The sequence below is a fragment of the Argopecten irradians genome, chromosome 1, assembly GCF_041381155.1.
Source record: "Argopecten irradians isolate NY chromosome 1, Ai_NY, whole genome shotgun sequence".
NCBI lineage: Eukaryota > Metazoa > Mollusca > Bivalvia > Pectinida > Pectinidae > Argopecten > Argopecten irradians.
Genome location: NC_091134.1, coordinates 18,673,048 through 18,687,762, shown reverse-complemented (window position 1 = coordinate 18,687,762; position 14,715 = coordinate 18,673,048). Strand labels below are relative to the sequence as shown.

General features: G+C 34.6%; 1 protein-coding gene across 1 annotated transcript; it reads right to left on the bottom strand.

The window, feature by feature from the left end:
* Positions 1 to 8,808: 8,808 nt before the first annotated feature.
* On the bottom strand, positions 8,809 to 9,465 carry LOC138315977 (uncharacterized). Its single transcript, XM_069257462.1, has one exon. It carries the CDS (start codon positions 9,463 to 9,465, stop codon positions 8,809 to 8,811), a length of 657 nt encoding a protein of 218 aa, XP_069113563.1.
* Positions 9,466 to 14,715: the final 5,250 nt, after the last annotated feature.

The following is a 14,715-nucleotide window of genomic DNA, read 5'->3' as shown; positions in this document are numbered from 1 at the left end:
TAAGCTACATGTAGGTAAGGTACATATATTGCTATTGTATACTGACACCGATATGGGCTAGTGATTAATCCCATGTATATATCATTACCGACCACGAGGCATATTCTTACTGAAAACACTCACCAAGGGATCTAGATAACTCAGGTACAAATGACTCTTTAACTTTGAAATGTTTAGGAGAAACTGCATTTAATAGTGGTGTTTATTAAAATATACCAGTATTTAATAAAAAAGAAAAATCCTTCAATCCTTCGGGCGAATCGTGTTTAATAGGAAGTTTGATTCGGTGAAAGGATGTACCTCAATTTGTCTAGATTGTATCTTACTACGTCAGAGACGAAATGATTAATATGTGTATACCTGTAATTTTCATTTTTAACGATTTTATTAATTTATTCCAGACTTACCTGATGTGTCCTACCCATGGCGACGGGGTTTTGTTTCTACATATCATATATATCTACATTTCGCGGTCCAAACACAATATTTTCTCGGCGACTTAGATTCGCATTTTTCTGCCTAACGGGTTTTTTTCACGGCTATTTCACCTGTATGTGTGGTAGTAAGTTCTATTTCACCTGTATTTGTGGTAGTTACCTTTTACTTGCATTTGTGGTATTTCTCTTTCACCTGTATTTGTGGTTGTCACTTTTCAACTGTATTTGTGGTTTTTCTTTTTCACCTGTATTTATGGTTGTTGTATTTCACCCATATTTGTGGTGGTTACCTTTTACCTGTATTTGTGGTATTTCTCTTTCACCTGTATTTGTGGTAGTTACTTTTCAACTGTATTTGTGGTATTTCTTTTTCACCCGAAGTGTGGTAATAAGTTCTTTTTCACCTGTGTTTGTAATAGTTCTATTTCACTTGTAATTTTTGTGTTCTCTTTCACCTGTATTTATGGTAGTTATATTTCACCTGTATTTGTAGTAGTTTTCTTTCACCTGTACTTATAGTAGTTATCTTTCATCTGTACTGATAGTAGTTATCGTTCACCTGTGTTTGTTATAGTTCTATTCCACTTGTATTTTTTGTGTTATCTTTCATCTGTATTTTTGGTAGTTCCCTTTCACCTGTATTTGTGATAGTTCTCTTTCACCTGCATATGTGGTAGTTCCCTTTCACCTGTATTTGTGGTAGTTCTCTTTCACCTGTATATGTGGTAGTTCCCTTTCACATGTATTTGTGTAAGTTCTCTTTCACCTGCATATGTGGTAGTTCCCTTTCACCTGTATTTGTGGTAGTTCTCTTTCACCTGTATATGTGGTTGTTCCCTTTTATCTGTATTTGTGGTAGTTCTACTTCACCTGTATTTGTGGTAGTTCTATTTCACCTGTATTTGTGATATTTCTCTTTTACCTGTATTTGTGGTAGTTACCTTACCTGATGTGTCCTACCCATGGCGACGGGGTTTTGTTTCTACATATCATATATATCTACATTTCGCGGTCCAAACACAATATTTTTCCCGGCGACTAAGATTCGCATTTTTCTGCCTAACGTTTTTTTTCACGGCTATTTCACCTGTATGTGTGGTAGTTCTCTTTCACCTGTAATAATAGTAGTTATCTTTCATCTGTACTTATAGTAGTTATCTTTCACCTGTATTTTTGGAAGTTCTCTTTCACCTGTATATGTGGTAGTTCCCTTTCACCTGTATTTGTGTTAGTTCTCTTTCACCTGTTTTTGTGGTAGTTACTTTTCAACTGTATTTGTGGTATTTCTTTTTCACCTGTAGTGTGGTAGTTAGTTCTTTTTCACCTGTGTTTGTTATAGTTCTATTTCACTTGTATTTTTTGTGTTCTCTTTCACCTGTATTTATGGTAGTTCTATTTCACCTGTATTTGTGGTAGTTCTCTTTCACCTGTACTAATAGTAGTTATCTTTCATCTGTATTTTTGGAAGTTCTCTTTCACCTGTATTTGTGGTAGTTCTCTTTCACCTGTATATGTGGTAGTTCCCTTTCATCTGTATTTGTTGTAGTTCTACTTCACCTGTATTTGTGGTAGTTCTATTTCACCTGTATTTGTGATATTTCTCTTTTACCTGTATATATGATTGTTCTCTTTTACCTGTATTTATGATTGTTCTCTTTTACCTGTATTTGTGGTAGTTAGTTCACTTTCACATGTGTTGAAGGTACTCAGTTCTCTTTCAGCTGTATTTGTGGTAGTTAGTTCTCTTTTACCTGTATTTGTGGTAGTTCTCTTTCACCTGTATTTGTTGTAGTTCTATTTCACCTGTATTTGTGGTTGTTGTATTTCACCTGCATTTGTAGTAGTCCATTTCACCTGTATTTGTGGAAGTTCCCTTTTACCTGTATTTGTTGTAGTTCAGTTTCACCAGTATTTATGGTAGTTAGTTCCCTCTCATCTGTATTTGTGGTAGTTCTATTTCACCTGCATTTGTGGTAGTTCTCTTTCATCTGTTTTTGTTGTAATTCTATTTCAACTGTATTTGTGATAGTTAGTTCTCTTTCATCTGTATTTGTGGTTATTAGTTTTCTCTCACCTGTATTTATGGTACTTCTCTTTCACCTGTATTTGTGGAAGTTCTCTTTCACCTGTATTTGAGGTAGTTCGCTTTCAACTTTATTTGTTGCTGTTCTCTTTCACCTGTATGTGTGGTAGTTCTCTTTAACCTTTATTTGTGTTAGTTCTATTTCACCTGTATTTGAAGTAGATCTATTTCACCTGTATTTGTGGTAGTTCTCTTTCACCTTTATTTGTGATAGTTCTATTCCACCTGTATTTATTGTAGTTCTCTTTCATCTGTATGTGTTGTAGTTCTATTTCACGTGTATTTGTTGTAGTTCTATTTCACTTGTATTTGTTGTAGTTCTATTTCACCTGTATTTGTGGAAGTTCTCTTTCACCTGTATTTGAGGTAGTTCGCTTTCAACTTTATTTGTTGCTGTTCTCTTTCACCTGTATGTGTGGTAGTTCTCTTTAACCTTTATTTGTGTTAGTTCTATTTCACCTGTATTTGAAGTAGATCTATTTCACCTGTATTTGTGGTAGTTCTCTTTCACCTTTATTTGTGATAGTTCTATTCCACCTGTATTTATTGTAGTTCTCTTTCATCTGTATGTGTTGTAGTTCTATTTCACGTGTATTTGTTGTAGTTCTATTTCACTTGTATTTGTTGTAGTTCTATTTCACCTGTATTTGTGGAAGTTCTCTTTCACCTGTATTTGAGGTAGTTCGCTTTCAACTTTATTTGTTGCTGTTCTCTTTCACCTGTATGTGTGGTAGTTCTCTTTAACCTTTATTTGTGTTAGTTCTATTTCACCTGTATTTGAAGTAGATCTATTTCACCTGTATTTGTGGTAGTTCTCTTTCACCTTTATTTGTGATAGTTCTATTCCACCTGTATTTATTGTAGTTCTCTTTCATCTGTATGTGTTGTAGTTCTATTTCACGTGTATTTGTTGTAGTTCTATTTCACTTGTATTTGTTGTAGTTCTATTTCACCTGTATTTTTTTGTAGTTCTATTTTACCTGTATTTGTGGTAGTTCTCTTTCACTTGTATTTGTTGTAGTTCTCTTTCACCTGTATTTGTTGTAGTTCTATAACCCCTGTATTTGTAACAGTTCTCTTTTACCTGTATTTGTGGTAGTTCTCTTTCATCTGTATTTGTTGTAGTTCTATTTCACCTGTATTTGTTGTAGTTCTATTTCACCTGTATTTGTTGTAGTTCTATTTCATCTGTATTTGTAACAGTTCTCTTTTACCTGTATTTGTGGTAGTTCTCTTTCACCTGTATTTATTGTAGTTCTATTTCATCTGTGTTTGTGGTAGTTCTCTATTACCTGTATTGATTGTAGTTCTATTTTACCTGTATTTGTGGTAGTTCCCTTTCACTTGTAGTTGTGGTAGTTCTATTTCATCTGTATTTGTTGTAGTTCTATTTTACCTGTATTTGTGGTAGTTCTCTATCACCTGTATTGATGGTAGTTCTATTTCACCTGTATTTGTGGTAGTTCTCTTTCACCTGTGTTTGTGGTAGTTCCCTTTCATCTGTATTCATGGTAGTTCTGTTTCACCTGTGTTTGTGGTAGTTCTATATCACCTGTTTTTGGTGTAGTTCTCTTTTACTTGTATTTGAAAACGTGTTTGTGGCAATTAATTTTCACGATTTTTGTGCCGGTCGGGAAACACGCGAAACTTCTTGTCGAAGTGTTGTTGAAAGTAAGATTACAAGGGCGAAGGGCACGAAGCGCTTCTAAGGTAACACATATAAAAAAACCACAATCTTTCAAATCCAATCCTACACACTGACAACTTCAGTTTGCGGCCGCCAGCCATTTTTCCCCACTGTTAAAAATCCTATAAGCGTGAATACGGTGCTTTGAAGTCAGCTCATTATATAATCAAGCAGTTCAAACGCTTCTATGATCCAACAAACGTAATCTTCATCTGGAAGAAGCTGAGTGCTATTGCTCTTTATTTGCAAGCGTTCAAGTGATAGACCACCTTCCAATATAATCAGCTGGCCAAAAACGGAATATCTGTTACAGTAATAAAGATTTCTTATTTTTCTTATAAATCTTTTTCTTAAAGATGCTCCACCGCCGACAGAGCATAAATTATATACATTATTTGAACAATAATTGGTGTTTAATCGTGTATATATATGCCTAATTAACACACACAATAACATAAAATAATTCATTTCGCCTTTGGTGCATGCACAATTTTTACTTCATTCCATATAAGATTAGTGCCACGGATTTTTTTCGGGATGCAATTAATTAGTTTTCATAATTATAACTTGAAGTAAAATCAGAAGCTCAAACTTTTTAATGGTGGTAATGATGTAAAGTAAGTAACTTTTGTACCGAAGAAAAATACTAAATCGTCTGCTCTTGTTTTTGATAGTGAAAAAATACAGTTGTCAGCGGTGGAGCATCTTTTTAAAATTCGGCTCCGTTATTTCCATAAATTGAACGTATTTTTACATTGCATTATTAATGGTTACTGAAACATCTGGCTGTGCCCTTTAAGGCCTTGCCTTCAGTCATATTAAAGGGTGGCCACTATCACTACTGACAAAACGGAAACATCAGGTAATCACTGCCAAAAATGTGCATATTAAGTTGTCGATATGGAACTGTTTCAATACAGACCCCCACAAAATGAGCATTTATACCAATAGAAAATCTTAACATGATATTTTTATACTGTTGTGATTATACGTTGCGGCCAATCAGTATATTGCGCTAGCGGGCAATGAGATAATTGTAACCAAAGCTCTGTCACCTGTATAGATGTCATAACGTATAGCCGGGGATGATATATTGGGGATTTCGCAGCATATTGCTTTGAAATAATGAGAAACGGCTGAATGATATCTACAGTGTACCTTTAAAATCCATATCTCGAAAATTTAGAATCCCTAATATTTGCTTTCCTCGTTTTAAATCAAATCGCGAAAATGTTGATCCGCGAAAATAACCGGCTATACTGGTAAAGTGTAATGCTTCGATATCTCTTCTACAGATATCCTTATCAATTTTTCTGTATATTTTCTATTTCATATTTGTTTTAATATTTCATCAATCATCTCGTTGATAACGGTTGTTGTAAAAATGATTATCAATTATGGACCATTGTTATGGTCCATTGGTGTTATAACACCTAGATAGAAGTAAAAAGTGACCGAGGGCGTTTTAACACCATATTATATAGGTAGTTTTTTTTTTATAAATATCAAATTTTAAAGAATAATCCGATTTATATGTTAATTATAGAAAGAAACAGTGGCTACAGGACGTCACCCTGAAGAAATCAACGTTTTGCTAAGAACGTCACAGAAGGCATATTTACCAGATTTTTTATAAGAATGAAATCACAGAGTAGGTATGCTATATCGAACAAACGTGACCATGCATTAACCAATAGAACAATGGCTACAGGACGTCACCCTGAAGAACTCAACGCTTTGGTAAGGATGTCATAGAAGGTATATTTAGTAGATTTGTTTATCAAAATGAAAACACCGAGTTGGTATGCTATATATCGAACTCACGTGACCATGTATTAACCAATGGGAATAGAGAAAAATCAGAGCATATTTAATATGACGTCATAATAGTAGAAAACACTGGTACACTCTCCTCCTCTCCAGTCTCGTGACGTTTTGCTCCTATGTGGAAGCCATATTTGATTTTGTAAATTCCTATTACAATATATTGATATCAATATATATATATGTATGCCTCTTTGAATAATAGCTAAATAACCTCAGGATTTGCATCTGATGTTTTAACTGAAAGTAAACAGAACAAGTCAAGCTGTTACAATAGTTTTGGCTCCACAGATGAATATGTTTTATTATTACAGTTTCTCTTTGTCTAATATGACTGAAGGGAAGATGTTTCTTTAAACCATTAATTATGTAATGTTTAAAAGTTCAATTTATGGAAATAACAGGAGCCGACCGAATTTTCTGTTTATTATTTATTCATATATTTCACACTTTGTCCTTGTCCCCAAACCCCCATTTTAGAAGGAAATCCATTTTACATTTTATTTCTGTAACAGATATTCCGTTTTTTGGTTAGCTGATTATATTGAAAGTGGTCTATCCCTTGAACGCTTGCAAATAAAGAGCAAATAGCGCTGATCATAAGCTTCTGCCGGATGAAGATTATGTTCGTCGGATCACAGAAGCGTTTAAACCGCTTGATTATATAATGCGCTGACTTCAAAGCATCGCATGACGCTGTTGGGATTTTTTACATTGGGTAAAACAATGGCGGCCGCAAACTGAAGTTGTCAGTGTGTTGGAATGAATTTGAAAAGATTGTTTTTTTCTTCTTTTATTTTCGTGTATGTGTTACCTTAGAGGTGCTTCGCACTTCGTAAGGGCTGCGCTCTTATAAAGCTTCTATTACCTCCGTATTGTAATATCTATTGTTCTCTTATAGTATTATCTATTGTTTGGATTTATATATCCTATCAAAATATTGTTTCTGGTATCATGTTCTCCTGTTTTCTTTTCTATGATTCGTGTTTCAGATCTATCATTATGTGTTGTCCACCTTGGCTTTTTGGCCATGACATAACGTTAAATTAAACAAACCCCAACTCATATTATTTCTGTATTGTGTTAGCTCATACGACGTGACATCTCCTAGTATAATTTCTATTATTTAATCTCTTCTGTTGTGTCTTGTACTCTTGTGTATTATATCAGTATTATCTTTTTTTTTCTGTTATTTCAGTAAATATCTTTTAGCTTATATCTCATAATAGTTATCTTTCATGTTATATGATCTACCACATGACATTATCTGCCTTTCTAATGTATCATTCCTCACTTTATTATTTGTCTTATAGAATCGCTCTCGTCATATTGTTTCTCTCATCCTATTGTCTGTTCTCTCTTCTTATCGTATTATTTATCTTTGCAATCTCTCCTTTTTGTGTCCTCTAGTATTTTCTCCTAGGATTACATGATCTCTCCTGTAATTACACAGTATCATCATACGGATACAACATCAGACGTTTTTCCGTCCTTATAAAGTATATGTAGGGCGATAGAAATGTACCTGCTGCCCCTATTGCATGATCACTAAAGGCGGCCATATTTGACACCGCCTCATTTTTGGCATTGGATAGAGCGTTTGCCACTGTGTGTAAGGTTCTACGTTCTGTCCCTTGGCCGAGACAAAACCATAGTTTTTGCGTAGCGCTCAGCATAAAGTACGTGTTTTGATTGCTCGTTGTCAGTATGATGTGACCGGCTGTGGTGTGTCGGTAAGACAACACTATAAAAGTGAAGCTTTTCGACTATTACGATGAGGCACATGATGAGTATACCGCATTCTTTCAAATCGTACATTATAAATGTTATTGTTCATTTTTAATTTCCCTTAATGTAACAAAATAAAACAAATAGTATTTGGTTCGGTATATTGTGCGTCTGTCAAAACGTACATATGTCCACATACTCAACACATTGTACACAGGGGATACCGTCCTCAAATAATAAAGGGAAATCAAAAATGAAACAAAGTTTAAAGTTCTATAGATAGGCGTACGTAGTACGTATCCCTCATGAAGAACCCCAGCCTTTGATGTAGATTTTAAACATCAAAACACAGAACATGCTGGGATTTTTTCGATGAACAAGTTTAATGTAGGGAAAGAGAACATTAATCTCTTCATTGTGACCTTTTGGTTCTAAAGGCAGAGATAATTTCTCATCCGTGGTCCTTCATCACACTTTCAGCCCGTGCTGTTGCCTCAAGGTTATAGCTGGTCTGACATCAGGTAGTTGAAATTAATTTATTAATACAATATACGCGTATACCTAAGGGACATGAACTTTTAATGTCCGTATTACATAACGTCATCAAAGCTAAACATAACGCAGTACCCAACAGGTGGTCATAAATTAATAATAAACAATAAGTTTGGTGCTTAAAAACTAATGAGTACGACTGAAGATAGCCTAATATTAGGCAAACGATCATCTGTACAGGGCCTTAATTAAAACTTAAAATTGTCATCGGAATTAACAGGGAAAAAACAATATCTAAAGGCCAGGTGGTGATTAGCTGAATCGCGTGAATAGTGGAATTTTCATTTTACATTTACTGCAATACCTGTAATTATATTGTCTTTAACACATTGTCAAGTAGTTAAAGAACGGCATACTTCAGAACTATTCAAAATTCTGTCAAGTTTATTTTATCATAAATTCATTTTATCTTGATTTGAAAATTGTCTTTAAATTGTGATTAGCCTAATCACCGTTTAAACAATTGGGTCTTGGTCACACTTGCGGTCTTGTTATAGTTACTCGTAGACTTTGGACCGTAGTAGACTGAAGTTGTGAGCCGTACTACCATAGGGTATGTCGTAGTAGGCCGTAGTAGGCCGTAGTAGACCGTAGTAGGCCATAGTAGTCCGTAGTAGACCGTAGTAGTCCGTAGTAAACCGTAGTAGTCCGTAGTAGACCGTAGTAGACCGTAGTAGACCGTACATTGCCATACGGTATGTCGTAGTAGGTCGTAGTAGACCGTAGTAGACCGTAGAAGACCATACATTGCCATACGGTATGTCGTAGTAGGTCGTAGTAGGCCGTAGTAGACCGTAGTAGACCGTAGAAGACCGTACATTGCCATACGGTATGTCGTAGTAGGTCGTAGTAGGCCGTGCATTGACCATACGGTATGTCGTAGTAGGCTGTAGTAGACCGTAGTAGACCGTACATTGCCATACGGTATGTCGTAGTAGACCGTAGTAGACCGTACATTGCCATACGGTATGCCATAGTAAGTCGTAATAGGCCGTGCATTGACAATAAGGTATGTCGTAGTAGGCCGTTGTAGGCCGTAGTAGACCGTAGTAGACCGTACATTGCCATACGGTATGTCGTAGTAGGCCGTAGTAGACCGTGCATTGACCATACGGTATGTCGCAGTATGCCGTATTAGACCGTACATTGACCATACGGTATGCCGCAGTATGTCGTATTAGACCGTACATTGACCATACGGTATGCCGTAGTAGTCCGTATTAGACCGTACATTGACCATACGGTATGCCGCAGTATGTCGTATTAGATCGTACATGGACCAAACGGTATGCCGTAGTAAGCCGTAGTAGTCCGTACATTGACCATACGATATGCCGCAGTATGTCGTAGTAGACCGTACATTGACCATACGGTATGCCGCAGTATGTCGTATTAGACCGTACTTTGACCATACGGTATGCCGCAGTATGTCGTAGTAGACCGTACATTGACAATAGGGTATGCCGTAGTATGTCGTAGTAGACCGTACATTGACCATACGGTATGCCGCAGTATGTCGTAGTAGACCGTACATTGACCATACGATATGCCGCAGTATGTCGTATTAGACCGTACTTTGACCATACGGTATGCCACAGTATGTGGTAGTAGACCGTACATTGACAATATGGTATGCCGTAGTATGTCGTAGTAGATCGTACATTGACCATACGGTATGCCGCAGTATGTCGTATTAGACCGTACTTTGACCATACGGTATGCCGCAGTATGTGGTAGTAGACCGCACATTGACAATATGGTATGCCGTAGTATGTCGTAGTAGACCGTGCATTGACCATACGGTATGTCGCTGTAGGTCGTAGTAGACCTTAGTAGGCATAGTACCTTAGTTAGCCAAAGTTAACCACAGTTAGCCGTAACTCACTATATGGTTTACTTGCGGGTCATACGATATTTTTGAACTACGGTCTACTACGGCAAGACCGCATGTGTGACCAGCCCTTACCACTTTTATAGACTATGGTGAATCAGAATCAGAGAACTTATTTACATCCGCCATTAAATCTAGGTTAAATTCCAATCATTATCATTCAACCAGCTATATTGTCATTATTTCATGTTATTTCTGTTTTATTTATACTTTACAATAATGTAATGATGTAGTAAGCAGATATCGACACGGGTCTTTTGTTTATGCTTTTGCTGATCATGTATTAAATTGAGTTGTCGGGTTGCAATTATATTGATTTTAAGTATTTACATCAATTTTACATATCAAAGTGCATTTGAGGTAAATGTTTTTACAGCAAAATCGCGTTGAAATACCATGCATAAGTTAAGTAAAAAATGTAAGAAGACCTAATTCACTAGTTTTTCGTTTTTCTTTAAAGGTAAGGACATATTTATGACTAAGCTTATACGAAACATCGTTGTTCAGTTGTCGAGTCCTTCTATCCTATGTTGTGTGACGATATATGTATTCGTTATTCATTTATCCGGATATCAAAGTTTGTTATTCATTTTCGTTTTCCTCTTTTAATTACAACCATTCAATAATAACGTCTTGTTGAAAACTTTTCTTCTTTATTGTATGCCGCATGGATTTAATGGCAAAAATTATCGCTCTTTTCATTTGTATTCAAACATTAAGTGACTTAAGGTACACTTATACTTTATTTTTACATTTCTGATTGTTTCACTTTGTTTAACTTTTAGCAACTGGGCCAAACGTTTCATGTTTCACATGTCTTCCTAGTGCAAATATGGATTATAAACTCAACATGTGTCTCCACATTATACAAGACCCGTATGGTATTTCAAGCCAACTGGAATTATATCATTGTACATTAACCGAAACTACCGACTAAATTAATGTATACTTTATGTTCTTTATCTAAATATCTGTAACACATGTCATTAATTCCATAATTAACTTCAGAAATCTACATTAGGTTGTGATTTAAATGTAAGTGTACAAACTAAGAGTAACCGTTTTATCATTCCAAGCGGTCTGTTGTCTTATACAAGCCATATCAATTTTTGTTTCATGTTTTTTTTTATTTTGAAGTGGCTACATGTATAGTGATTCGGTAACACATTGTTTTTAAAGATGCTCCACCGCCGACAAATGGTATTTTTTCACTATCAAAAAAGGAGCAGACGATTTGATATTTTTCTTCAGCTACAAAAGTTACTTACTTTACACCATTACTAACATTGAAATGTTTGAGCTTCTAATTTTACTTCAAGTTAAACATATGAAAAATAATTAATTGCATCCCGAAAAAATTCCGTAGCACTATATCCTATATGGAATGAAGTACTGATTGCGCATGCACCAAAGGCAAAATGAATTATTTTATATTATTTTTGTAATAATTAGACATATATATATACACGATAAAACACCAATTATTGTTCAAATATTATTTATGCTCTTTCGGCGGTGGAGTATCTTTAAATACCAAATATCATAAATAATTTAAATACATGTCCACATATATATGTCCCTATCAAGACTGTTTTAGTGGGAATGTGACTTAAAAAAGCCATATGACAAATTAAGAATTGGTAACATGGTTACATAATATATCCATTTTACGATGATCCAAATATTCAGAAATATTTACGTGTATTTTATCTTATTGTCGAAAAATACCAAGGAAAGAGGTGCGACTGAGAAAGTTATTAAAATTTGAATACATTTATACCTGTTGTATTTGCACAGTCGGTCGACAGGCGTGGAAATAATATCTAATAATTTCTGAACCGAAGTGTCTTTGTATCATAAGTCACATTAAGCTATCCGGAGGCAGAGTATAATTGATATATTTGATTAAATTTGTTTGATACTTTTGATGTTTTTCTTGCTTTTATGGTGGAGGTTATCTTAAGTAATTACACGTTAATTTAAAACGTGTATTAGACAATTACTGTTATCTCCAAATAATTTGCATTGGAATTGGCAAAACATTACTTTTAATGAAGTCTTACTTCAAATATTATCGTAGAGATTATACACCATATGTAACAATGGTATTTGAGGCAATCGAAGGTGACTTTATCAACTATACATTTATAGCATAACACAAGATGGCCTATAGTTTCGGCGAGCTTAGGAATGATGACCAAACCTTCAGAGCTTCATCAAGGACGGGATTCTAAGATACATATGTCATAAAGTTGTTAGAAACAAATACAAAAGGAGACCAAATGCGTATTTATCAACCGAAATCTGGTCCATGGGTCTCAGCAATGTTTTTACCATTTCTAATTATCGCTTCATGGATAAGTTGTGCAATGACAGTTGTAAACACAAGAAAGGAACACTTTTATACTGTTAAAATTTTATTTCACAAACTACAGGACATGCAAATTAAGCAATCGACGGATTCGGATTCAGCTTTGCATCTCACAAGGTATAAGGGTTCATATGATAGTGAGTTAATTACAAACCCTTTACAACAACAGTCGGATTTAGAAATATTCTCACTCAAGGACAGTGACAGATTTTCAAACACTTGGATCCCTATCATCTCACTTGAGTCCCATGTGTACGGAAAAGCACCGAAGCCTACTATAAATCAACTGAAATTGTCAATTGATTCTATTTTAAACTTCAGATATGGAAATATGAATCATTCAAATATACAAATGGCAGTATGGCCTCACCAATTTTATACCGAACTCCAGGTACGTAGAACATTTGTTATTTTAGGTTTCACGTCGTTCTACTAGCAATGGTCTAATTTTCGTTATGAAGGATAAAATTCGAAGTTCACGTAGAACAAACACCGACTTTCAAACTCATTGCCCCGATCAGAGTAGTAGAAATAGATGTCTAAACACACCATGTGGCTAATTATTGTGACTCCAACTTGCTATACACGAAGAGGCAAAATATACTCATTCCAATGCACACTTTAGAAGATACGCCAACTTAAGGTTCAATTACTTCAAATCCTGATATATGTTTTGATTATCTTATTCTTGGTGGAAAATGTATCAAACCCAGCCTTGGCTACTTTTTGCTGTGCTAAATCCCATAATTGTCGAAAATCAAATAAATCGTATAAAATTATAAATCAAATTTGAGGAAGTTTAAATCGATGTTGATGAAGATCTTTTTTCTTGTCTTTTCTTTTTTAACAGAAACCGGTCAATAAACCTGCGAACTTTATGAAATTGCTAAACATCACAAAGTGCTTGCACTGGGATGAACTATCACAATATATTCATCGACGTGATACAATATCGTTAACCCACCACCGAACCATTAGGTATGTAGTAAAAAATGTTAAGATATGCTACAATTTAAACGCTAGATTATGTAATAAGTTATATAAATTCTAATCAACACTTACATTGTAGATCCACCATGACGTAGAAAGAAATCGATGTTTTTAAATCTAAGTCTTCTTATTTTATTAACTTGTTTGGTTCTATGCATACAAATACTTTTTTATTCCGTATCTAATGCAGCTTCCCCATTGACCGCTCAAAATGGTATTACTTAACATTAAAAATATATACCCTTAAATCTTGATAATATGTCTGGTTTGAAAAAAACAACAACCCATTCTTATTAAGCCTTGGCCTTGGACTTCTTACAGTCAAACACATCTTGAAAATATGCCTATTTTAAAAATAGGCCGCACTTAAAAGTAGGCCTTGTATTCCTTCCAATGAAATCATATAAAGCATTGACTACTAATTCTGTCATATAAAATTATCATAACGTTCTGTAGATGTGTTGTTAATTTATGATATACATAAATACATGCATAAGTATCAATAAATGCATATTTGTATTAATTATCTGTTTATGTATTTTATTCATTTTCTTGTTTGGTTTTAATTTGAATATTCAATTGAAATACCGATGAGATGTTTTGAAAGTAAAACCGGACTCGTAAGAATGATTTCGAAAATAAGACGGTCTTGAAAATACGTCTGGGATTTCTACTAAAAGACAATACATGTATAAGCAGAAGCTAATTATCGAAATTTAAGGGAATCGTATTATCTGATGTAATTACTGAAGTAATAACAAATTGATAAATGACAACAAAGCCGTATCATGATACATTTATTTTAATATCTTTTGTAAAATGGTATGATAAATGACCGACATTGTATTAATATCCATATATAAACTACAATTCATCAGTCTGATATGAAATATATGATATTGATATTGAAAATTAAACGTTATGGTACGTGTAGTGAGTAGACCAAATACATTGTATGAACTACATATTTTTCGAAGCAATAACACAGATCATGGATCCTTTTTGCTTTATATATGCTGACGTAGGTACCTTAGTTAATCTATCTACGTATGAAAACAAATCGAGAAATGAAGAAATAATGTCTTGCATGTAAACCTTTTAAAGCCTTTTGTTCTTTTTTTATTTACTCAATCTTTTCCTCAGCAAGGGCGA